This window comes from Nasonia vitripennis, chromosome 3 (assembly GCF_009193385.2).
Source record: "Nasonia vitripennis strain AsymCx chromosome 3, Nvit_psr_1.1, whole genome shotgun sequence".
NCBI classification, from domain to species: Eukaryota; Metazoa; Arthropoda; class Insecta; order Hymenoptera; family Pteromalidae; genus Nasonia; species Nasonia vitripennis.
Genome location: NC_045759.1, coordinates 4,485,513 through 4,511,523, shown reverse-complemented (window position 1 = coordinate 4,511,523; position 26,011 = coordinate 4,485,513). Strand labels below are relative to the sequence as shown.

The 26,011-nt window shown below is 45.7% G+C and overlaps 2 protein-coding genes across 9 annotated transcripts in view; both read right to left on the bottom strand.

Annotated features, from left to right (window-relative positions):
- Positions 1 to 192: 192 nt before the first annotated feature.
- LOC100119209 (transmembrane protease serine 9) lies at positions 193 to 15,359 on the bottom strand. The gene is made up of 5 exons (XM_008212282.3): positions 10,605 to 15,359; positions 5,017 to 5,200; positions 1,929 to 2,233; positions 1,648 to 1,799; positions 193 to 718 (listed from the first exon to the last, which is right to left on the bottom strand). The coding sequence occupies exons 1-5, from the start codon at positions 10,687 to 10,689 to the stop codon at positions 557 to 559; spliced, it is 888 nt and encodes a 295-aa protein (XP_008210504.2). The 5' UTR covers positions 10,690 to 15,359; the 3' UTR covers positions 193 to 556.
- Positions 15,360 to 20,349: 4,990 nt separating this feature from the next.
- Positions 20,350 to 26,011, bottom strand: part of LOC100119171 (hemicentin-2) — a 151,903-nt gene continuing 146,241 nt past the window's right edge. For 6 of the 8 annotated variants that reach the window (XM_016984388.2, XM_016984387.2, XM_001602945.5 and 3 more), the window contains exon 11: positions 22,602 to 24,691. In XM_016984388.2, the coding sequence (XP_016839877.1) occupies positions 24,461 to 24,691 (231 nt within the window). In that variant the 3' untranslated portion in view covers positions 22,602 to 24,460. Of the gene's footprint in view, positions 24,692 to 26,011 lie in introns of all 8 variants that reach the window. The other 2 variants (XM_031926556.2, XM_031926557.2) reach the window with 1 other exon arrangement.

Below are 26,011 nucleotides of genomic sequence, written 5' to 3'. Positions count from 1 at the left end.
AGCACGGATTAATTAGTTGATAAAACGGCGCGTCGAGATTACCCGATGCATGAACTATTGCGCGGCTTGCGGCGGAAAAAGGAGAATAGTGTGAATCAGTTTATCGCGTTAGTTTTGTACTTTGATGCGCTTCACTTTGTAAGTGGATTTTGTGACTTATTATTATTTAAACTGAAATCTATTATGTTAGATATAAATGTTTTTATTCAACAATAGTAGGCAATTTCTAGATTATGTAGAAATTGCGATCATCATTTATATTACACGTGTTTCGAGTTACAGGACTAGAACATTTTTGAAATATTCGATATCAAATATTTCAATGTTTATCGCAAATCAGATGTTACAACGAATCGTCTCGCAATTATCACAGTTTATACTTCGCAATCACGAAGTATGAAGCAACATAATACTATCTCGTTGAAAATAACAACAACTCCACAGTCATTTATTCATCTCTACAAAATTAGGCACTTGACGTTATAACGACTCCAAAACAATACGTATACTTCAAAACTTTAACAACTTGGCACAACGAACAGATTCAAGCTTCAATTCACTTCCTAGTATTCGCCACGATCCAGGGCACGAACTCCGAGACCCTCGTGTAAATCCCGGGCAGTCGGAACTTGGCGCAGCCGATGCCCGTTGAAACGATGCCGATGACCATCGTCTTCTGATTTCCACCGGCGAACATGAGTGGACCGCCGCTGTCGGCCTGGAAAACGCAAAAATATAGGCAAACGTTCCTTTAAAGCTGCCTCTCTCTCCGCCAAAGCAATTATCGACGAGAGCACTTTCCGGTGTCGAGCGGGAGTAGAAGCAGCGACTCATTAATAACGCGAACGCCGAGACAAAAGCGGAAATTAAAAAAATTGTAATTGAAAAAGCTCATTTGCCTTGCAAATCGGCGGCGGCCGCTCGAGCCAAGCGAAACGAATTACAATTTAAAACAAAAACTGACCCAGATAAGCGCTTTTGACGATCCGTTGGTTTCTCTCTCTCTCTCTCTCTCTCTCTCGGCGCAAGCACGAGGGGCTCGTAATACGAGTTCGAAAAAAAAGCAGCAGCAACAGTGCACGTCACTCTTAATTACTGGAACGGAATCGAAATCGATCGTCGAAAGCTCGTCAAAGGCTATGCGCGGGAAATTTGTAGGTATTCCGCGAGCTCGCGTACGAAAAGGCCAGAGTGTTAATTAGCGCAAGCATCATGGTCACGTTGTAGCGCCATTTTTCAACAATTTTTCGCGGCCTGAGCTTTTTTCCGTTACATCGATCGCGGTATACATGTACAGGACAAACTGCGGCTTTGAAATCGAAACTCTGGATAAACGTGACGTCGTGATGAAATTACTCAACTTGGCAGCTTTGACTATATGTTTTAGAGCAAATTGACTGAATTAACAATTGCGCGTGATTTAATTCCATTGTATTACTGCTCTCTACTCTCAGAGTAACTCGAGACTCCTGATGCGTTAGACGCGTCCCGTGCAATCCGACCTAGCAGCTGTATCGATTAATCGAACGTCAATGCAGAACGATTTGTAATATTTACAATATAAAGGACACAACGTCCCGAATCGATCGATCAAAGTACGTGTGTGTGTGTGTGTGTAAGCGCTGTAAAAAGCAGACATAAACTCACCGCGCAAGAGTCTCGGCCTCCGGTCTCGTGACCGGCGCACATCTGTCCGTATTTCACGCGGAACGCCTTCCCTTGACTGGCGTACCACTCGCTGCACACTTGGTCTTCTATCACGTTAACGGCCACTTTTTGCAAAACGTTGGCTTTCGAGTCTGCAACATATTTCATCCGGTTACACACCTTTACCGTCTGTCTGACCAATCTCGAGGCGTTCCACTTAAAACCTCTTCCGATTGATTTTCCATCGATAATTATTATTCGCGCTGTAGGTTAAAACTCACAGATAGCCTTGTCATCTCCGAGCCATCCCCATCCGGCAGTAACGGCGCTTTTGCCACTGAACGCGCTGTATCCCGATCGTCCGGTCTCGGGTGGCAGACAAGCCGGCATCACGCTCTCGGACCACTCGATCGGCTCGCTCATCTCGAGCAGAGCTATGTCGCTGTTCCACTTGCCGCACTCGTACACCGGATGTACGATCATGCTCCTGACGGCTATGGTGACGCTCACCGGTGACTCGGCCGCCTGTAAGTCGTGCTCGCCCAGCGTCACTCGCAACTGGCTCACGGGCATCATGCCGTTCCTCCTGTAAAACACGCGCAGTTGAAGAGTGTCTCGGGAAGTTTAATTGCCTTTCTTTTTTCCAGGGGAAGAAAAAGCTCGAGGCTTCGATTAATTAAACGCTCGTTTGAGTCTGCGAATAATTAACGAAATTACGCGGGGCGAGTCCCTCCGTTGGTGTGTTATATAGAAGGCCGGTTCTGTGTGTTTGTCGCTTTCATTCTCGGACGGTCGTATCTTTACGGATTTGCTCGTGTCCGACTGCTACACCTGGCTGTGTGTAGGTGTAAGCGTCGAAGGTACACGAGATCAAACGAAAGTATAAGGAGACGAACGTTTCGCGAAGAAGACGCCGCGGGGGGAGAGGAGTAAAAGAAGGGGGGAGAAAAAGGTTCTGTGTTCCTTACAAAGCCGACTTAATGGAGCCTAGAGTCGCGAGCCGCCGCGGGCGTCGTGTATAGCTTCGAGCGGTTCTTTTCTTCTGTGCGCCTCGACCGAAGGATTACACGCTTACGCGCGAGAAATTACTTTTTCAAGACGAGTGAAATTGCTCGAGACGTACCGCGGCGACCGCGAGAGCCAACTTTTCTAAATACGCGACAGATTAACGTTGCCCGCCCTTGGACTCCTCTTCTCCCTCTTTTACTGTTTATTCTCTCGCAGCTCTTCGTTTTGTGTCTGAGAAGAGTCTTTTCTCCTTTTCGGGAGCTAATGCACTTCTTGAATACCCGAGCTTGCGGAGCTTTCGCGGTCGGATCGTCAAATTCAACTCGGGTATTGATTGAAATTAATTGCCAGTTGCGGCCGGACGATCGAGTACGCTCGTTGCGTAGATACGGAAAAAGAGGGGAGTATCGGGGCACTTGGTAATTTGCGCGGAGAGTTATTTACGTGTTACCGAAACGTTACGTTATATAACAATTTTACCCCATCCACCAGGTATACCCATCAGGTTTCTTCCGATTCTCCTCCCGTCTTGGCGCGCGCTTAATCACGCGTGTGCGGCTATATAACGTACACGCGTTATACGGAGAAATTAATCATCGTGCGCAATCCGCCGCCCATTGTCCCGAGCTCCAAACGATCCGACGCTTCTTGCCGCTATATAGGTATACACAGACACAGTGGTATATAGGGATCGAGAGAGCGCACTGATGAATTTTACGCAATTACAAGCTGCGAGCCTGCGACACTCGAATGTGTGGAGCTTTTTTGCTGAGCCAGATAGCACTCGGCTTTTAGCTCTGATTCCGGCGGCGCAAGCTCCCTCGCTTTGATCGATGTTGCACCTATCCACTCGCTCCCCCAATCTCGAGTTTAATCAAGATCCCAACTGTTCGTTAATAAATAATCGTTGACTGTACGACCTCGTCGCGACTTTTTCGATTGAATTTGCCGCCCTTTCTAATTTAAATTCAGCATAGGAGCTTCTGCCAACTTATACATCCACGTGAGCGCGTACTCGTCGATATTCCGAATAACCCTCTCGACTATAATCTAGATGCAGAGTAGGATAAGGGCTGCGGACACACTAGGGCCTGCTGCGGTGTACATGTGCGCGCTGACGCGAGTCAAGGCTGGAAACGCGCGCGCGAAACCTCGGCGATTTACGGGAAATTAGGGAAATTACCGAAATTTCCGATTGACGGGAAATTTAGCATGTCGTGAAACGAGCTCGAATTGCGCGCGGCTCGAGCCATAGACGAGTAGCCGCATCACCGCTGACGCGGTATGCATGCGATCAAGCACATCCGTACGAGTGCGCTTCGCTTCTACTCTCGGCGAAAGCTCAAAGCCTCGTTCTTTGAGCTTATGTGTGTGTGTGCGTGTGTGTAGAGGCTGTGCGCGCTGAGATAACGTTATTTTTGACGAAACGTTAAAAAAAAACGATCTAGTCTCTATATACAGGCGGATTTGAACGAGGAAAATCGAGCTTTTCACTCAGCGTGACATAGCTGTGCGGCCACAATGTAAAGCCGAGATCACCGCGAGTTCGCACCGCCGGCTCATTGATGCAAAATTATGCGCGTACATTCCGCAGTTCCACGACATCGTTACTTATGTACCAGAGCGCAGCGATGCGAAACTTCCGATAATGCTCGCGCGCGTTACATTCGCCCGTTACGCTAATTTACCTATATATATGTATATATACACACAACAGCGACGCGAATTAATCTCGAAGCTTCAACTTTGTTATATCTCGCGCGATGATTGATTGGCGGGGCATATCGAAAACCTTCTCCTTTTTATCCTCGCGAACGTGAAGGGAAACATCGGGGCGAGCTATGGCTATAGGCTCGGGGCTACGTTGAGAATAGCGATTCGATTTCTGAATGCCAAGCTCGTATACGCAGTCGAACAACGAGCATAGCGAACTACTCTCTGCAGTGTATAGCGTTGAAAGACTGTTGAAAGAGCGCGATTTTTTCGCTTATCAATACGCCGCTGCACTCGCGTCCCCTTAGAGTATATAGTATAGTGTGCGTTAATTGAAAGAACAGCGAGTGAAAAAGTTCATCTCGATTGTGTAGCGAGAGTGTGATTGATGTGTTTCAAAGGCGCTTTTTCCGCGCGATTCGATTGTTGCGAGTCTCTTTCTCTCTGTCTTTCTCTCTCTCTCTCTCTCTCTCTCTCTCTCTCTCTCTCTCTCTCTCTCTCTCTCTCTCTGTATCTGGCAGACCCGACCGATCGCGGTTCGATTTAAATATTTCGCCTCGCGTGACCCACATACGCGCTTTGAAAAAAAGAAGAAATGTATAAGTATATCGTTCGGATATTGGAAATTCGGAGAAAGGAATAACTTACGAGCAGAAGCAGTGTGCGGCGGTGAGGACGAATTTCGAGTTGAGTATGGTTCCTCCGCAGAAGTGGGCTCCTTTGCGCGTGATGCTCACCAGCCAAGGGAATTCCCGAGGAATGGCATCCTGGCCCCCGACGATCCTAGCCTGACGTACGTTAGACTCGCTTTGACCGCAGGAAACATCCGCCACTGTAACAGGCAAACAAACAAACAATGCAACTGCTTCCTCTAGCTCCACTGCCTGATGTGTCTCTGTGTGTGTTGATCAAACGCTAATTGCATTCATAAACATACCACACGCTTCTCTATGCACATTCAAAGACACACACTTTCTCGGGAGCGTTGTCGAAAGCCCGATTAAAACCTCCGCGGATAATCCTTCGGGTATAATAAGATGCAAAGTTTACGGCGCTTATGCTCCGGCAAGATGACGTCCCATAATAATATTTGGCAAGTCTTGTCACGCGTATACGAGAGAAGCGTAAAAGAAGAACGCTTGCCTTAGAGATGTAATAACGTAATAAAACTTTAAATTAAACAAGTTCGAAAGTGCTCGCGTGAAGGGACATTAACGATTACAATTTTTGCTCAAGTGTAGAGGCCAGGAGCGAGAACGCGCCCGGAAAAGTCGCAATATGAATGCTCGGGAGAATAGGTCACGCGCTCTTTGTTCCAATTTCATTTATTTTACACGGAGTTTAATCGGAAAGGCATCAGCGATAGCGCTCGGACACCAGTTCGTCGACGACTGCAATTCCCGGGGCGAAATTCTTGTTAACCGGGCGTTTCGCTGCAGCGCGCGATGCATTCATCTTGCTTTCTGTCCTCTCCGCTCTCATTTGCTGCTGCTGCTGCTACGCTGGCCTGTGGTCAGAGATCTGTGTGAGCGGGCGGGGAGAGAGGAAATTGCGCGACGTGAAAAAACTGAAAATCAAAAGCACGAGAGACGTCAAAGAGAGCTGTCGCAGCGGCAGCCGGGAAAAATTGCCGGATCGACTATACCTGCGGGGGGATTTTGAAAAAAGGGGAGCTTTTTTTAACGAACAAATTCGACCGGAATTGGATATGCGTGTATGATTTGGTTTTTATTGGGTCGACTTTTGATTGTTCTTTGGTTATGCTGAAATCAGAAGGCGAATTCGCGTTGTTTGCCGAATTGAAGAAGCCAGAGTTATAAGCTAAGTGCTGTTTGCCAGTTCCTTTCTAAATAATCAAATACAATTCGCGGATGATAATATTGACGGATCGCTTACATTTGTTGAGCTAATATAACTGCTGTAATGCGCTACACTCCGGATGCTTTCTACTATGCAAATCGCAGTTTGTTGTACACTAAGCGCTAAAATTTAACAATACTTTGACATACGTTTTGAACAAACGTGAACAGAAAAATCGAGCTGCGGATCGAAGCATCTCACGGGTTAACGCATCGCCAGGAGGTTACATAGGTATCACGAAGCGAGAAAGAGAGAGCTCCCCCACTCTTGAGCCAACGGCGGCTAGCGATTGGTCGGTCGCCCGGTCAAACGCTCGTGCTAATCGACTTAATTATATGGAAGCTGCAGTGACGGGAGCAGCGCAGCTGCATTCGAGAATAAAGCGACTGCACCAGCTGAAAGCACTGCTTCAGTTCATTGCGAGCTATAGATATACATAGAGCGGCTGCGGCTCAAGGGGCACAGTAGTGGCAATGAGAGGGCTGCGGCTAAAGAGACCCAAGGCTTATGCTATAGCGAGTTAGAGAAGTCTATAGCTCGATCGCATCCTCCGTCAGGAATGTTAACTGATTCGCCATCACGGCCGGGAAAAAATTCCACCGTAAGAATCTGCGTGTCGAAATTCCTCGCGGAAATTTTTCTCGCGTCAACTCGCGCCACTGTTGCGCTTTTTTCGCACTATCGACGAACGGAAAATTGTTTTCATTGCACGTTACTTTTTTAATTCTAGAGCGTAGGAAGCTTTTTTCCGAATAACGAGTTTATTTTTGCGGTGCATCATACTTCGGGAGAAGCTAATTGGCTGATGTTTTTTTGTCAGTTGTACCACCTTTATAACAGAGAACTGAAAGCGGGATTGTTAGGGATCGAGTGGAGATCGTTATTTATACGCGGTGAAACCGACTTTTGTCTGTTTATTTTTACACTCGGCTGGCGAAAGACGCGCACGATTGCGGGAATTCTCAATGAGAAATCCAATAATGAAAAAAAGCCGAGAGTCTGAAAGCGCCAGACGTGTCGGAGCGAGTAGAAAGGACCTGCTTTAAAGAAAAAGTTGAAAAGCCTCAGCCAGGAAGAAAAGGGTCATCGAGATGGACCACCGCCGCGGAGGATAGAGAGTATACGTAAGAGGATTGTACCAGGAGTGTGTGTGTGTGTGTGTGTGTGTGTGTGGGAGCACGCGAGCGATGATTGAAGGATGTATCCGCATTGATAGCACTGGAGGGCGAATTTAATGTCCCGAACAGCGCGGATTGGATGGATACGTCGCGGACACGTCCTCTATCTGACTTTCTCTCTCTCTCTCTCTCTCTCTCTCTCTCTCTCACCCGAGCCTCGTTTCACGCCCCGGCTGATTAATTGGACCTCCAGCTTTCCGCTTTGGCTTACACTAGCTAGACTCTCTCTCTCTCTCTCTCTCCCGCTCTTGCGACCATAGAATTTCCAAGTCGCGCTATTCGGAGAGAGCCGCGTAATAGATATGTCAAAAGCAGCGCGCCGAACACGGAGAGGAGCCCCGTGATAATATGCTGATGCGAGAGAGAGAGAGAGAGAGAGAGAGAGAGAGAGAGAGAGAGAGAGAGAGAGAGAGAGAAAGCGAAGACTACTGGCGTCGAGGGATCTGTCGGATCTGCCTATCCGCCCACGCATAGGGCTCGTACCCTTTGCCAAGGGGAAAGCAGCGCGCATCATCATCGCTGCTTTCGTACAGCTACTCGATTTTCGCATCGATAGTACTCGAATGCAGAGGCCTACCATACACTGGGGCCTCTTCGAAATCTGCCTCATTATACCGTTGGATTAATCCCGCGTCAAGTCTGATGACGATTTCGACGTGACCCTTCAATCCGGAGGACATGCACGCTGTCAGTTGCACACGGCTCGTGTATCGATTATTATAATATACCCGACGTACGCGTTTGGAAGACGTGCAGTATAAACGCGGTAACTTAAGATGCACAGCAGTGATCAGAGAGGATCGCGTAATAACCGAACTCGCTTTCGTTTACATCTCTGGTAATCCTTTGTTCGCGAATATTTCAACGGGCCGCACTCTCATTTGGATAATATTTCGTCGGATCGCGCATCAGAGCGCTGCGCGTATAATCCGAAGCGAAAGCTCGGGTGGATAGGTGAAAAATTGAAGTTTTATCCTATATACGCTGCTTATTCCACAGAAGCGCTTTTCACCGGTCTGACTCTAAATGATTAACTCCGCTCGAGCTTGCAACGCGAGGCTAATTATTCGTGCCGGTATTGTTTTGCGCTTTTGATCGCGATACGTACGGCGAATTATTTTTAAACGCAATATAGTTTTATTTCATTAACGTTCTTTTCTTGATTTGTTTCTGGAATCGTTGATTTCAAAAGGTTCGATGAAAGCAGCCGTAGAACTCACGCAAGTATTATGTTTTGCAGAAAAGTGTAGTTTATTTACACAATGCAATAAACGTAATGAAAGTTGCAAGCTCGGCTGGTGCAATTTGAATGATGCATTGTAATACTCGATTGATGAAATACCCGCAAACAAAGTTATTAATCAAGAAACTTACACCATCAAATCATCAACACCGATCCAAAAGGCTCACTAGTAAAATAATCCCCAAAGTCCACAACCATCTCTCTGTCTGTCTGTCTCTCTCTCTCTCTCTCTCCCTCTCTCTCTCTCTCTCTCTCTCTCTCTCTCTCTCTCTCTCTCTCTCTCTCTCCGAACAAACCGAGTTCCCCCGTCGTTAGTCGCGAAAGGCCCGCAATTCATAACTCGCGCAGCGGTAGCAGCAGCAGTCGTGGCTTTGATGAAAACGGATTCCGTCGCGGTCCGCTGTGCCAACGCATAATGGGGCTCATTTGCCGAAATCGTCCTCGAAAAATTCGGCAGTGGCATCATCAGTGCGCGGGGCTTGCAATCGAGCGAGCTTGCGAAAAGTCAAACCGTATAGCCGTGTGCGCAACTGCTGCAGTGTAATAGTTGCTAGTCGCATTTCGGTCGTCCCTATAGTTCATAATTATCCCGCATAGTCGCTTAATTGCTCGGCGTGCGCGACTTGTGCTCTCTCTCTCTCTCTCTCTCTCTCTCTCTCTCTCTCTCTCTCTCTCTCTCCCTCTTTCTGCAGCGCGCTGCATGCATTGTAAACAGCGTTTAGGCAATACAACTAAACGAGCGCCGCGGCCGACTCTAATAACGTTAATTATTCATTGCGGATTGTACGAAGGTAAGGGGAGATTCGCGCGAAGCTGCGGGAAAATCAGTCGCGGGCTGATGGCCGAGGGACCTCAATTACGCGATATTACAGACTGATGCGAAAAGGGGCTGTTTGTTCGTTTCTCGCACCTAATAACGGATTCTGCGCTTTGATTTTCTTTGTCAAAAAATAATGCTGAAAAGAACGTAGAATTTTTTATTTACTCTTTGATATCATTTTTTAGCTGGTTATGAATAATTGACTTTTTCATTTTTTTAATGGGACTTTAATAACGAGTATCAGAGAATTTTTTTTTCCTTTGTCGAGAGAGCTCGAATTATTGCAAACAAATCCGATGAAAGAAGATAATTGTTATGCCAGAATTTCTGGGAAAAGAATATAAATACCACGCATACATCGAGATGATATATTCGCAGGATATAAATTATTATTTTTCTTAACACGTGCATGAAAAAGACCCGTTTCCATGCCTCTAAAGTGAATGGCAAGCTGCTCATTTCGAGCGTGCGGGAGAGAATGGCTATTCCCTCCTGCTACTCAAAAACACTCAAAAATAATAATATTTTAATAATAATTTTTGAAAATTATTGAAAAATATTGTTATTTTTTGAAAGAGAGTGGTTTACGACTCAAAATGCGCAACTTACCATTCGCTCTATATGCATAAAAACGGGTCTTTACAGGCACTTGTCAAAAAAAATACAGTGTGCAACAAGGGGGGGGGGGGCAATTTCTACCTCGGGTGAAATTTGAGCAAATCTACCCTCGTTAGAAATCGCCCTCCCCCCCCCCCCCTAGTTGCACAATATACTATTACATAATAATGCTATCCGCGTGAATTTAAACATTTTAATTTCATACTCGATATTTATTATTTTCACACACATTACTGTTTGCTCATCATGATTAAACAAAATTCCGCATATTTTAATTAGAAAAAAATTAATTCAAACAGACTCCCCTATAAAGTCAAACCATAAAAATTACCCCTGAATAAACGTACCTCTCAGCGCACCCAACCACCACCGAGCGAAATAAACATTTGATTCTGCGCGAACAATAAAACACACCAGCGAATAAAAAATATCGCTGGAATAAAGTCCGCGGCGAGGCATAAACTCTTCCCTCGGAAATCTAAACGAAGATCGAGTCTATAAGTCATAAAGTACTCACGGTTGTTATATTCAGCTGCGACGGCGGCAAGCGTCAGCATCAGCATCGACGCGAGGATCAGTGCCATTTCCTTCGGGGCAGCCATAACTCGAGGAGTCGTCGTTCTCTTGGTCTGGTGAGCAGAGCGGCGCACGACTGAGCGAAAAGTGTGACTCTTCCGCGGTAACAACCGATTCTTTATAGTTTCGATCAGTCGCTCGTGTCATTCACGTCTCCCCCACCTGTATCGAGAGAGAATGAAAAAAAAAATAACGATGTCTCGCACGCGCTTTGACCCTGCATATCCGCGCGGCGAGTGTGGAGTTGGCAGATAGCGCGTTCGTGACTCCGGACAAGGCTGAGGGCACGAGGTAAAGGACGTTTGCGCGCTCTGTCGTGCGTTCACTTTCGGTGGAAAAAGCCGCGGGTGTCGTGCTGGGCTCTACTGTGACTGTGTGGACTTATAGGTTTCCTATTGCTGAAAGGTGTGAATGACTTCATTGATGTTTGTTCAATATTCAACAATTCAGAGTTCTATACACACACACACACACCATGATGAGTTTTCAATCGATCGTCAAATAAACTATCGCTTTGTATCCAATATAGCATTAATGCAAGGGAATTTCATTACATCAACTTGAAAAACATGAAGAGCCCAGTGCTCGAGTGCTATTCCATTAATCAGCGCAGGCAAACACTGAAACCCCCGTAGTTTTTGCTAATTTTCCACGCACGAAGCATAGTTTAGAATTTTACCCGACCCTTCATATTCCCGACGAACTAATTAAATCAATTACACGCGCGCGTAAGATTGGCGCACTCAAGGCTGCCAGTGCGTTATGATACCGAGAAATTTCACTAGTTCCCCCCGATCGGGCTACGGATGAATTACGAGTCAAAAGTCCTCGAACATAACCGAAAACGTAGTTATAACGCGCGCATTATTCCATTAGCTTCGAATGAAAATAGTTTCGCGCGTAGGATACCAAAAGCTACTGAACATCCGACACTCGGACTCTGATTCTGTTACGCACGAACGTGAAGATCATCCGCCGACGGGCGAAAACATCGCCGAATCGAATGACTGCCGCTTAACCGTAATTTTCTACCCTCTCGCTGCGCAAGGCCATAGTCCAATTTGTTTGCCACTGCGGCCGTCGCGGCGCTCGAAGGGCTGACGTGGCCTTTAATGAAGGCACGAAAGGACGGCAATAACGAAGCCGCAAAGTGGAGGTCCAGCGGCCGTAATCATCGGCTGTCCGTCCTCTCTCCTCTCCACTTTTCGTAATTCAATAACGAGCCCCTGGTGCTACGGGGTCGACGAGAGAGGGCCAGACGTGCAATCGAGCGTCGACGCCCTATCATAGACCCCTTCGGAGAACAATTTCGCTGCGAGTGGTATAGTGCCTCGCCTGTCACTCTTCCGGCTCGGCCTACACAGGTATCCATAGCACGCCAGCTACATATCTACATATCCGCGAGTTGGATTGACGCATATGGCCAAGGCAAATACGGCATTGTGTTGAGAGAGAGAGAGATAGAGAGAGAGAGAGAGGGCAGTGCTGAGCATCGAAATCCCAGGACAGAGGAAAGTACCGAGGCGCGAGCGTAATTGACCGACTACTGCTCTCAGCCGTAGGAGGGCTCGTCGTCGGGGCTGTTGTGTCAGCGCCACTATACGTCATATGTGATTGAACGTCGGATTAGGCTCTGTACCGCTCGCGGCCATGATTCCGCAGCGAGGTGTCGATGACGAGCAGCGTGTAATATAGTGCGACGACCCAGCGCTTTTTCGGCGGAGCCCGCGGCCTTGTTTCCGGATTTTTGAACCCGAGCCGTATACTCGTGCGGGATTACAGATTACTCGGCTGAACGAACTTGTTTTAGTTATGTTGAGATAACGAAGCTGGGTCAAGACGGTAAACCTACTTCTCGAATATCGCACAATGACGATTTTATATCGGCGGCATAATTAACGTCCAATGCAATTCCGTCGATGATGACTAGCGAAGGATATAAAAAGGCTGCAGACACTCGAGTCTCCGATAAGATAGCGCTTAACGAGCCTCGCGCGCGAAGCAATGAGCTCGATTTCCAGCATCAATGTCAATGTTAAAGTGCAGCGCTTCTCTCGTACGTTGAATTTTCCTCGACCCATTTTCTTCAGAAGTTTCGTCGTACACACGAGAATTTGGAACGTTTTTGATGATAATATTGCTTCTAATGCAGAAATGTTCCACAACAAGCCATTAATCCTCGTTTCCTCGTAAAGCGCGAAAACGTTCATACATCGACAACGCGCACAGCCCGTTAACAGATCAACTAGGAAATCCTCTTAAATATTTATACCGAGAAATTTTAGACCATTATTACTCCCACACACACACACACACACTCGTGCATATGATACCGTATATCCGTCGGTTACGCGATTAATTATTCAGCCATAGAGCCGAAATCAACGCAACGATCATATTACACTAGCCCCGCGCCGGGCGTGTAATAATTACAGCACTGAATCGCCTCCAGTGGTATTATAGCTCGTACCGGCCGCGTCTATTATCCCCTTGAACGCGGCTGCATTTTAATTAGAAAATCCGGCCAAACCGGACACAAAGACGATCTTTACGTGCATGTGTTAATCATAACATGGGCAGATGCGCGTATGCAGACCGCGCGCGCCTGCGCCGCTAAGCGAAAAGCGAGAGTCGAGTTCGCTCGAACTTGACCCAGAATCGAGGCGCGAAGTGCAAGCCCGTATGTGTGCTTGCATCTGAAAAATCAAGTGCAGTATATATCTCCGACGAGGTAATTTTCGCATATCGGCTCGATTTCGGCGCAGAGATTGGACGATGATGAATTCGCGGCTATACGGCGGCAGCGGCGGCTTTGACGGTGCGTTTACCCCGTTGATTGCTCGCGCACATGCCGGCGGTCTGCCGCGCTCGAGCAAGGTAAATTATTTTGGCGTTTAGCCCGGCCGCGAAAAGCCAGTGACACCGTGTCTCTGTGTATATAGTCGAGGGGGCAAGGCAACGCCTAGGTTTATACGCGCACTACAGCCCATAAGGATAAAGCCATTCGTCAGGGTCCGCATAAATTACTCGCGCGTTCGTCGACACTTTGGACGAATTTCGCGAGCCCCTCGGGAGGGTTTAATTGAGCAATTCATTCGACGAACTATCGTAAAGGTCTAATTGCGCTTTTGGACCTTTTTTCGCGCGATTCGTATGCGGGATGCATCGCGGACTTGACAGTGTAACACTTTTGGTGCAGTGCAGGGTTTTGCTTTCGCGGCTGACGATGCAGTTCAAGTACGTACGCGCGAACGACGTTATCGCGCACGAGTTCGACCGCGAAACGCTTCCTATATGATGCGCGGGCGGTGAGCTGAGGATGTAGAGAGCGGATACATCCGCGCTTCGGCATTAGCATAAAATTTCATCGCAAGGTGAGTAGAATAGGGGTCTGGTCGTTGATAAGGCGACTTTTGGCTGGCGCTGGAATATTTCCGTATATGCTCGGAGTGTCGTAAGCGGAGCTGTCGTTAACATCGATGTGGGAAGCGATTTTTTAATGTTGATCGTTGCGCCTTTTTACCTAATCGTGTTATCGAAGATAAGGAAAGCGGGTTATGTTGATTTGGTTATTGTGTGCGCAGTAGTTTTGGAATTTGCGTTACATTGCGGGTTTATATGATATGTGTGTGTGTATGTGTACAGTAGGTAGGTATGCTTAGTGACCTTCGGTTTTGAAGACGGTATAACAATGGATCGCGATGGGAACTGTTTGAAATTCCATTGACATCAATTGACGCGAGGATGGTATTGATCGAAGATAAGGAGAATCAAAAGTTTTAACAATTCAGTCTGACGCAATACATTTCTGTAGCATGAATAGTTATTTACTCTGTACAGTTGTACAACCACGCAAACATATAAGGATCGGCAATTTCGTCAATCATTTTCCATCTGAATATATTAGTCCGAATTCCCAGCACTTTACGCCAATTAGCAATCCTCGACAACTTTTCTACCGGCTTGCATCTTTTTCGCTGATGCAAAATTGAATCGCGAAAAGTTTATCGCGCATGCGAGAAAGTTTACGGGCGCAACGAAACTGATACAGGCTATATATGAGGAGGTTCAGCAAATCGCGCATCTGCAGCTGAACGAGGAAAAAATCGAGTGCTCCTATCGATCAGAATCGAGTCTAACTTCTCGCGCGGAATCGCTAGCCGGTTCCTGCTTGATTCGCGTCTTGAAAAATTCAATTTTATCAAGGGTTCCAGTGAGTCTTAGACCGTTTCGGTTATCAGAAATAGAGTAAGGACGAAAATGTCATTCTTGATATTGTTTATAACATTTTTTTGAATGTATCATGTACGGATTTGTTAAGGACTTGATATTCTGGAAGGGCCGTAAATAAAGTTATTCCAAGTATCGATCCACTCGCCGAACCACATTCAATAAAGCTTGAGGAGATAAAAGATATTTCACTGTCAGATAGCAGACTTGCGCGATAAACCCACTGCGATGATGACCCAGTCTGCCGGCTAGCCTGAAATTGGAATCCATATTAACTTCTCAAGGTCAAAGCTATGATTCGATTTTCGATGAAACAATATGCATATCCGTATGCCAATTATTATACGAGCGTTATGGAATAATGCTCCGGGTAGTGGAAATCGTATATCAAGTTTCAAGTGATTTAAATTTTTCGTAATTTCACAATGTTGCTTGGATTATTGTTAAATCATTCGATGATTATTTTACGAGACAAAAATATTGGTTACAATATTAGCGATCGAGCTCGTATACTCCGTTAATATTTAATGATGCGCAATTATTAAAATTAAATGTTGACCCAGTATAATGCATTATGAATAACTGTAGGTAACGCACAACAGAAACCAAATTAGAATACAACGAGTATCGTAAAAGGTTATTAACTTTGTATTGCTCTAATAATGCAAAATTAAGCAATGCATAAAACATAAATGCCGAGTATTGTGCAGTAAACCTGCAGCGATCGAAATGTTGCAAATATTATGAATATTCTAAAGTTCAAATCAGCCACACCAAAGCTTTTATACTTTCAAATTTACGTACAGATATATATCCTTGTTCAATATTTACCCCTTTAGAAGCGAGGAGAGAAAAAATCTGACTAATTGGAAGGCTGAAGGAAGTAGACGTGAATTACAGCATTAACAAATCGCAGAGAGAGAGAGAGAGAGAGAGAGAGAGAGAGAGAGAGAGAGAGAGAGAGAGAGAGAGAAAGTATGCGCGCAGATCAAAGGAGAAGCTTTGAGAAAGTGCACAGGGCGGGAAATTAGAAAAGTTTCAAGTTTGACGATTACCCCAGGACGTGCTGTAGTCTGCTCTCCCTCTCTCTTTTCTCCTCCTCCTCCTTCTCCAGGTCGTTACCGCTATTAACGCTCACCGCTGCAAAGAGACCAAGGCTCGGCGCTCGGGCCTTGGAATTGTATGAAAATGAAATTTTCTCGGATAAAGCGAAAGTATAAGGGAGGCCGCGCCTCGCGGCACTTCTTTCCCTAGTGTATCAACGTCTCTACTTTTATAGAGCAGGATAAGTAATCCGTAGAAGAAAATTGAAAAGATAAACCGGCCCGCTTGACGCTTGAGAAATTTTTAAAAAATTTTCCTTATATCCGTCGGGGGGCTAAAGGGAAGATGAAAATTCATCAGTGGAATAAAACGTTGGATTAAATTGTGCGCGCAACTGCATATTCCGGAGATTTGCCAACGTATGAATCATGTATTATAATGCCAAAAGAGCTTTTAGGCTTTGCCGCTTTTGCAGCACCTTCGCAGCTTATGCGAATGCGAAATCTGCATTAATGTCAACGTTAGTGTCAAGAGGACGTTTTTCTTGTTGACGCGCGATGCATTTGGTGTACACAATAAAAGCTACGATGGTGAGTCGTGTAAAAAAAATATATGCATATAGTAAAGGAATCAATTTTAATGCGAGCAAACGAACTTCGAAAGGCTTCTCTTTGTTTTGTGTACATCGTAGCAGTCGTGTTTTGCTTCTTTTGCTTCCTTTTAGATGTTCCTTTCTCGGGTGCAAACTGCGGTCTCTCTCTCTCTCGCGGCTGTATAACATTTGCATCAATTTTTTTTACAAGCGTAGTTTCTTTTGAATGTTCTGCATAACGTTATTTTTCAAAGAGCTTCGCTCTTGCTAAAAGAATTTATTTATACGATTTCAAAACTGGAAACATTAAGGGATGCCAAGTTTGAGGGTATAAAGAACAACTTTCGAGTGTAATTATTATTATGGGCGACATCCAGTCAGCGGATAGGTACTCTCAGTTCGCAGACAGAGCTGAGTGGCTATTATGCGGTCCTCTTTTAATAGGCAGCCTTCTTTTTGCAAATAAGGAAACGATTCAGACTCGACAGACTACATTCCCGGCCAAGACCAGAGGATATTTCCAGTTCGGTGAATCGAGACAGACTGAGCTCCGAGCTGTCACACACGATGTTTTGTGTATACACTCTGGCTAAGTCTCGTTCGTTGCGCTGGAATTTCGAGAATAGCTCTTGTAATGAATTCTTTAGCAGCCTTGGGATAGCTGATTCGCGTATCGGATTTTCAATTTGTAAGACAGGTATGGTTGATCTAATTATCGACGTTCGTTTAAATCTCTGCTCCGTCCGCATATCCCCGCTAATTCGACAGTACACCACACCTGTCGATAAAATATAAGAATTCACCCAACACCATACAATGAATTAAACTCGCTCCACCGCAGCGTAACCTCCTTCCAGCGCCTCACGTCCTTACTCTTTCATCATCCCATTTGTCGCATCATTCGCATACCAGCCAGAGGCTGTCCCGAGTGTCACACCTTCGTATACTCGAGAAGCTGCAGCAGGAAGAGAGTCGCGCTCGAGGGGTCTATCCTGACAGTCAGAGAGCCTCGGCGCGTATAGTTCTTTCCGCGCGGATGTGAGAAATAAATAAATGACGAGCGATTCCCCTTGGGCCGGGGGTGGACGGGCTTCTCTCGCGCTTTAGCCAGAAAGGAGACAGCGCCGCGGTGTATAAAGGGGGTAGACCGAGTGCTAGCGAGAGGATAAGGAACATTTACCCGCGTGCAGATAGGGCAAGAGTTATGGCCTTGGCGGAGGTGGTTTAAGCTCTCCCGCCGCCCCTTACAACTCAGTAATTTTTACCCTCCGAGAAGTTAAGAGTAATTTACTGTCTCTAGCGAGTCGGTTATATTCGGCGCGCTATACTGTTGCTATAGCGGTGCGAGGGCGAACACGAGATGCTGCGCGCTACGGCTTCGGTGTGTATGTGTGTGTGTGTGTGTGTGTGTACCGCAGAGACGCGCTACTACTGGCCGCTCGTTAATTACCGACTCAACTTGATTTCAAACAAAGGATGTAATAAGAGAAGGATCTGCCGTCGGCGGACCGCCTCTCCGGAAGACCAGAAAGAGGGAGGCCGGCTTACACTCTCGCTTACAGCTCTCGGTGTTTTCTTTTAACCCTATCCTCTCGCGTATAGTCATTCGGAGAATTCTATTGTTCTCCAAGGGCTCTCTCTCTCTCTCTCTCAGCTTGGGTTCGACGAGCTTTACGTCGTTATTAGAACATACAGAGATTTTTCCGCAGAGCCTGCAATTGCTGGAAAGACTTATCCCGAATGTTCGAGAAAACGCCCCTGGAGAGTTGGAAGCCGCAAAAACGTCCTGGTAAATTCATGGCAATTCCATTTTGAACAAGCGGATAGGCGCGTACGCGATGCCGCTATTTTTCCGTCTCGTCGAGGAGAGTCTGCTATAGGAATAAATTATAAAGCGAGAGAGAGAGAGAGAGAGAGAGAGAGAGAGAGAGAGAGAGGCAGCGACGTCCCTCTAAACTGTGGCTCAAAATTTGGCTTGCAAATAATGTTTGGCGACTCTGCTTCCCCTCTCTCTCTAATAAAACTGCCACACATATAACCATAATTAATAACACACAGCGCGAAATTAAAATTCAGCGTATTACGCGCGTGGCGGGCAAAAAGCTCGCGCTCTAATTTGAATCGTTGAAATAATTCAACTGCAGTATAGCGCGCATATTTACATTTCATAAATATACGCGCGCAGTATTAAGCGTTATAAAGTTAATCGCGCGGCGCCAGGATTTTTAACATTGGTTATAATCGAGCTCTTTGTATAATTTTCAATTTTTTAAGTAGCCGCGATGATCGACTATCGGAAATGGCGCATCTCCTGCAGCAGCACTAGCTTCTGTGTGTATACGTGAGGTGTATGCAAGCTCTCTCCTGCGCTGGTTTCGTGCTCTTATTCCTGTGTGTGAAAAGTGCCGCCAGCACCATTAATCTGATTGAACAAACCGCCTGGATTCTCGGCACCCGCTTGGCCGACGGTGTTATCCATTATGCATTAGCGCTGGGAATTGCGTGTGGCTGCATCTCTCTCTCTCTCTCCCGCTGCGCAGCTCGTATGTATATGTACCTGCACCTCGGCGTAAAGCTGCTACAACGCTGATGTAACGAGGCCGACGATAAAGCGAGATACCAAATCAAAAAGCGGCTCGAGTTTGACGGATTTGTTCGAGTTATATTTATGCGCGTTTTTGGCTGCCGCTGATGGATAGCAAATATTTGACGCACATTTATGTCCTATTAAATCCACTTCTCGCGGTTATTCGTTATTGAAACTGGACGTTGTTGAAATTATCTATAGCTGACCTCGTTAGGTAAATTTTCAGTCTTGGCAGCGCTTATCGATTGTATTTATTATTCGCGCGAAATGATCGATTCCTCGCACAGATGATACTGAAAGATACATGATATTAATCAATTTTTTTTGTATGCTTGCGCGACTGATTGAATCTTTTCAATTCAATCAGTCGTTAACGAGATCAACGTTTTCATCGAATCAATCAAGTACTCGTAATGAACTACATTTGCTTTTAATTAAAGCTTCCTCTGACACATTCGTTTTACAATCCTCAGAATAGCCACAAAATAATAGAATCTCCCGAAAGCATCGATGTAAATCGTCAACAACAATCGACTTGTCCTGCGGAAAGAGACTTTCTCGAGACAATTAAAAAATAGCCCCGGTCGGTCTTTTTAACGATTCCACATCAGTTAGCTCCTGGCTTTTCCTCCACTGCGCTACTCGCGCTTGTCGTGAAAGTATACGCTACGCGAGCCAAGAAAATTGGAACAGTTTACTTCTCTCGTAACCGTCGACTTACACTCCCACACACACGTACACGTGCACGTATACACACCGACACAGAGGGGCTACATGAAGTTTGTTTCGTTAGAAGTTATAGGCGCCCGCCGAGAATTGCGCAAGCACGCGCCCCCGAGTCTCATCGTAAGTTTCGTACAGCTAAGCTCGATTTCTCCTCTTTCTCTAGCTTTGCTTTTCTGCTACTGTTACTGCCGCTGCCGCTGCTGCCGCGAAGGCCAGCGAGAACTTTACGGCTTTTCTTTGATTTTCCTCGGACTTCATTTAACGCCCTGCCGAGCCTCGGTCACGTTTTGCGGCGCCGCCACCGTTAGTCAGACAATCCCCTTTCCTCCTTTTTTACTGTCATTCCTCTCGCTGTCCTACAGCCCATGATTTTCCTGTTTTACAACTCGCGAGGCTTTGATGCTCAATATTTAGACTTGTACGATGTATATAGGTACAGATGCGTGTAGTGAATCTTTATTGCTGAGTATATTCTTTGACGGATAGTAATAAAAGGTATACAGCTCGTTTTGGATTCTTTAACGGATTTTATTTTCAATAAGTAACTTCATTCTGGACATCTATATCTCTATAGTCTTTATAAATACTTTGGCAATATAATTGTTTCGCAGTCATCGCTTATAATGGATTCTTATCATCGTAACTCAGAATCGCGGGTGACGTGTATTTGTGATTATTGTTTTACAGAATAAATTATACGTTATTTCTCGACTCGCTTCTTATATGTACACATTGACTTCGAATCAACTGACCATGAAACACGAAGACAAAGTAACTATGGATATCGGTTTTTAGGCTCTACGTTCAAAACTACTCGTTATCGGAAACATTTATAAAAAGTACAGGAGCATAAGGAAATAACATGTACTTACCTCGAAGACAATTCGTTCGAATAAAAAACCAAAGATAGATCGTTTTCATGGTATTATTATTCTTTAATAATCGTTTCTTTAATCACTCGATAGGTCGATATTTTTTTCTTCGCTTTTTCTCATACTACGTAATTTCTGCCGACGTTTACTTAATACGTAAATAATATCGTTCGCCTAGGTAACTATACAATTACGATAAAAAAGAAAAAACAATAACAATCTTAGACCTTTGACGTGCATGCGCGCGTATTGAAAGGATAAGGGACGGTTATACATTGTTTTTGGACTCAAACACTCGCGAACACGACACACCCTGTCTCTCTCTCTCTCTCTCTCTCTCTCTCTCTCTCTCTCTCTCTCTCTCTCTCTCTCTCTCTCTCGTTACAACCTTTACACTATATATTTATATGAAGAAGAATTATCTTAATGACAAAGTAGTAGAGGATAGTGTAATCAGCAAGTTCAGGAGTGTCCGTGTCCGTCTCGAATCGTTTCTGCCCGAGATGACCGCAGCGAAATCCAAAGAGAATCAAGGTCATCTCGGGCAGAGAATGAATCGTGGGGGGTTTTCTAGTACATCTCGCGACGACGTCTCGCAACGTGTTACCAATACACACTTCACTTTATTCCGCAAGTCTTCTATAAGTCACAAACATGCATATACAGAAGCCCTCTCTTCTCTACGTTCTCCCCCTATCTCTCTTAATCCTCTTATGCATAGATAATACCTCCGTACACGCATATCTCTACGCGAAAGTCAAATTGTCCGTGCTCTTTGCGCGCTTGGCCAGAACACGAATCGAATTGCGTTATAGAGTGCGAGCGAGGGAGAGAGTACGCGGGCGAAAATTTACCGCGGAATTCACTGATAATCCGATTTTCGCGCGCTGTTGTTTTGAATATTGGAGAGAAAGAGAGAGAGAGAGAGAGAGAGAGTGCGCGGGACAGGTCCATTTGCATTTAAAAGGAGGCCGCTTGCGCGCTCGCGGTTGAAATAAATTATTTTCCAATAAATTTCAATTTCAATGCAAACGTTAATTCATCCGCAGCTTGAAAATAATAAAAGCGCGCGAATATTGCAGCCCCCGCCGAGTGTACGGGCAGCTAAATTATCAAGCGTCTGGAATCCGATAATGCGACTTACTTTATATATTTCTCTCTCTCTCTCTCTCTCTCTCTCTCTCTCTCTCTCTCATCGGCAGTGTTTTTCGATATTCATTTCCGCGAAATGAACGCCCGCTCGCTCTCCCTCTCTACTCGTTCTGTGCGTACACAATAATACATCTCATTCAATGTAATGATAATTTTCTACGTCGCTTTGCATACAACGCGATTATAATATGGCATATGTATATAATAACGCGTGAGCTGCAGTTCTCTGTACAAAAGTTAATGCGCGCTGCTGTGGTGTACAATTTTCTCAAGTGTATATAACCTATAGCCATCGTATCAGAGAGAGTAACAATTTCCGCTGCGTCGCCCCAAAGAGAACTTGGGGCTTTTGCTCGCGGATGAAGTTATAATTAAATGATCTAGAGAACACACGCGCGCGACGTCGGACGCATATACCGGACACACAATGTTGTCCATATACCGTACGAGAGAGAGCTATTGAAATTTCCGGGCAAAAGCGATCGTGTGACGCGTATACGTCCGTCTATATACTTTACCTTGACCTTCGCTCGAAATCGCCTATACACAATTGCATAGTGTGCCATGCGTTTTTTATCACATATATATATATATATATATATATATATATATATATATATACACATATATATATATATATACGTTGAAAGGAAAGTCACCGACGCAGAAAACAGCCGCCCGTGTGGGCACACGACGAGTGTGAATTGCGACGGCAAATAAAACTTTATAAAAATATATCAACAAATGGTAAATGTTTATCTCTAACAGTGTTACCGTATGTATAATATTTATAATATATATAATATACTCATATTTATATGTATTTATATGTATAATAATACGTCGCGCGCGGCCGACGATGCCGCCGATATACAGTGACTATGTACACGTTACAAATTCTACTTACTCGATATAATATACTCGCGATACGAGATATAGAATCATATACAACAAATCTTCGGATAATCCGCTCCTCAACTCTTCGAGTCTCATAGCTTTCCGTTACACATACGCGCAATCACACGAGTAGGTATAATCTTCGCTTCGCTGCGGTGTACAACGAAAATCGACAATCAAAATAATCGCTAACGATACACGCGACGTCGTCGAGATAAAAATTCTGCTTTGGCCTCTCTCTCTCTCTCTCTCTCTCTCTCTCTCTCTCTCTCTCTCTCTCTTTCTACGTACAAATTCACTCGCTCACTTCGTCCTATACAATTATTTACATTGTACGATTTAAATCCACCTCTCTTCTGGCACACGTCCGTCTGTGCGTGAGTATTTTCGAGTATTTTCCGTTCGTTAAGTGTAATCTCTTATATCGTTAAATTTGCACGTTCTCGGGGGAAGGAATAGCGTTGCGCGATTTTCATCAAACAATACGTATCCGTTCGAAAGCTTCGTAATACACGATTTTCAAACAAGCATCGCACAACTCGACCAAACGAAAAACATGTACACGCATTGATCGATTTTTCCCCGCGAGAATCGTGGCGTTTTACAATTGTTTTATTTCTCTCCCCCTATACATACCCATTTTAATACTTCGTTAAAATTCAGGCCGCGCGAAAGCTCCGTCGTCCCGACGAGCGGTGCTGCGCCTTTTCTTAATTATATCATCGCGTCCTGTGTGACCTGCTTTATCGCTCGCGAATATATGTATCTATGTATAATATGTGTGTATATATATATATATATATATATATATATATATATATATATATATAGCTTCGCGGACGCGTGTCGTATCCGTCGACCTGTCTCTCTCGTTGAAATTCGTTCTCGGTATGGCGCATTCGCTCGCGTTCGCGCTTCAGAAAATTTAATCTCGCCTTCGAAGCGAAGCGAAGAGCTTTCCGCTCGCCGCGCGTACGTGATATCCCGATATGGGCGGGAGCTTAATAGGGAGATTCGAAGTCTTCCCGTGATTTCGCTCCTTCTTCTGCTCCTTTTCTGGCTTTTCTTTTTCTTTCTCTCTCTTATGATGTATAAAAAAAATCTCGTTCCTCTTTTTTCCCCTGTCCATTCTTTTCCTCGCGGCTCAGCCGTATAAGACCGAGAGCTTGAGCTTTTTACGAGCGCGCGGATAATCCTCGCGATGCTTAATGAATTTTCGCTTCGGGTAAGTGATTCCACGAAGAAAAATAATATCTCGCCAGATTGTATACACACACACGCGCGCAATTTTTGGGGGTAAATTAATTTTCCCGCGGAATATAATCGCGTATCAATTCGTCGCTCGTCGACTATTTATCGAAATAGAAATTGAAGAGCCGACGCGCTCGAAAATTTAGACTGAAACTCGCGCGATCGGAAATTAAATTACCAATTCGACGTCGTTCCAGTGCGTAGCCGCACACTCTAAAGCATAACGCGGCGCGCCTTGTTGATTATTCGGAATAAATCCGCGCCGGGCGGCCGTTCGCGGTAATCAGAGCGTGGGTGGTATACATTCACGAGAGCACAATAAAGCCGTTTCGACGCGCGAGCGATAATGCAGTCCGCAGTATCGCCGACTGTAAAAAGTCTCCGGATTTATCATCAGCCCCGCGAGGCGAGAGAAGTAGAAGATCCGACGCCGCTCTCCTCGGGCTTCAAGGCCTTGTCTTGATCAGCAGCAGTAGCAGGACCGACAGGATCCTCAGGAGACTCGGCGACGCCACGTGGGCGTGGCTGTAGCCAGCGGCAAGAGTGACGTTGAGGGAGACCGAGGCGTCGGCCAGGCCCTCGGGCGAGCGCACCAGCAGCATCCATTCGCCGGCGTGAGATCGTTGCACTCGCTCGAAGCGGAGCACGCTACGGTAGCAGGCCTTTGTGCCGCCGTCCTGGAAACAGAGAAAAAGAAACGAACGATGCATTTTACTGTAGCGGCTATGTTTAGTGGTACAAGGACGATGGATTTATTTGGACTTCGCTCGCGGGGGACCAGCTCGACAATGAGCTTGCGGGCTAAGGAAGAGCAAACAGAATGTATACAAGGGACTGAGGGACGACAATCTCTCAGTGCGCGCGCGCGGCTCTGGGTAAACTGACCGGTAAGAAACAACAACGCAAACTGTGCAGCGCTGCTGCCGTGTCTACTGTAAGTGTATGACCGCGGACTTGCGCGCGCTAATGTTATTCCTGCGTAGTTATGAGGGATGGCGAGGTTTGCATGATAATTAATTGCCGTCGCTGCGATGTGCGTTGGTTCGAAGCTTTTGCGAAGGACGGACACGGCTATTATAATAATATTCTAGTTAAGTTGATTCTGGACCGATGAGCCGAGATATTATTAAAATCGTTGCGGCACGAATTTATACGAGATATTTAATGCGCGATACTGATTTCCTAGTAAACTCAGGTATTGACTTGCTAATTATTACAATCGAATGTATGTTGCGCTATTTCACATCGATTCATCGGCAGCCCGGCGAGCTCACTTTATCGCGATGAAAATCCAAATCTATAAGAAACAGAGTGCGCAGCGATGGAAAATCTAGATGGCTGAACTTGATAATGAGATCAACGCGCAGGGCGTCGTGTAACGCATAAATTAAACCGGCATTCACGCGCCGGCGAAGCTCGAAATTCGTCTCTCCGTTATGCAACACCAGACAACCGACAATGTACCACCGCGACACACAGAGCGGCGCAGCGGCAGAAGCAAACTCGCGGGCAATTAAGTTCTCGCGAATCTCTCGCATACACAAGTCGCTTCGCCCTCCCTCACAGCCCGACCATGTATACATAACGTGTGCCACCTCTGCCGAGTTTGCTCAGCGCGCGAATAAGCGAACCACTCGCCGGCGTCGCTTTTATTCTCCGATATTCCCTTGAATAATATATATCGCGCAAAGAGATGAGAGCGAGAGAAAGGCCTCGCGGTATAAAGAGGGAATAAGGCAAAACAGTACGCGGGGAATGTCGAGCGCGCTGAATCGTGAATGCTCGGCGCAAGAACACGTACGTACGTGTGTATATAGCTATACAGGCAGGGCTGAAGCGTATACAGAGAGAAATGTCGCGCGCGCAAGAAAGCGCGAATGGAAAAGACGTTCGGATGAGTTCAATGGAGCGGGAAACTGTAACTCGTTGTGCGAAGATAAAATATTGCTTGGCTGTTCCTGTAGCAGTGCAGCGTGAGCAATCGGATCGATTTCATT

Excerpts from the sequence above, each read along its gene's own strand:
- LOC100119209 (XM_008212282.3), bottom strand. The coding sequence starts at position 10,689 with ATGGCTGCCCCGAAGGAAATGGCACTGATCCTCGCGTCGATGCTGATG. Across the intron at positions 2,234-5,016 it reads GCCGCACACTGCTTCTGCTC|GAGGAACGGCATGATGCCCG; the intron begins GTAAGTTATTCC and ends CGTGTTTTACAG. Across the intron at positions 1,800-1,928 it reads CGGAGATGACAAGGCTATCT|ACTCGAAAGCCAACGTTTTG; the intron begins GTGAGTTTTAAC and ends AATATGTTGCAG.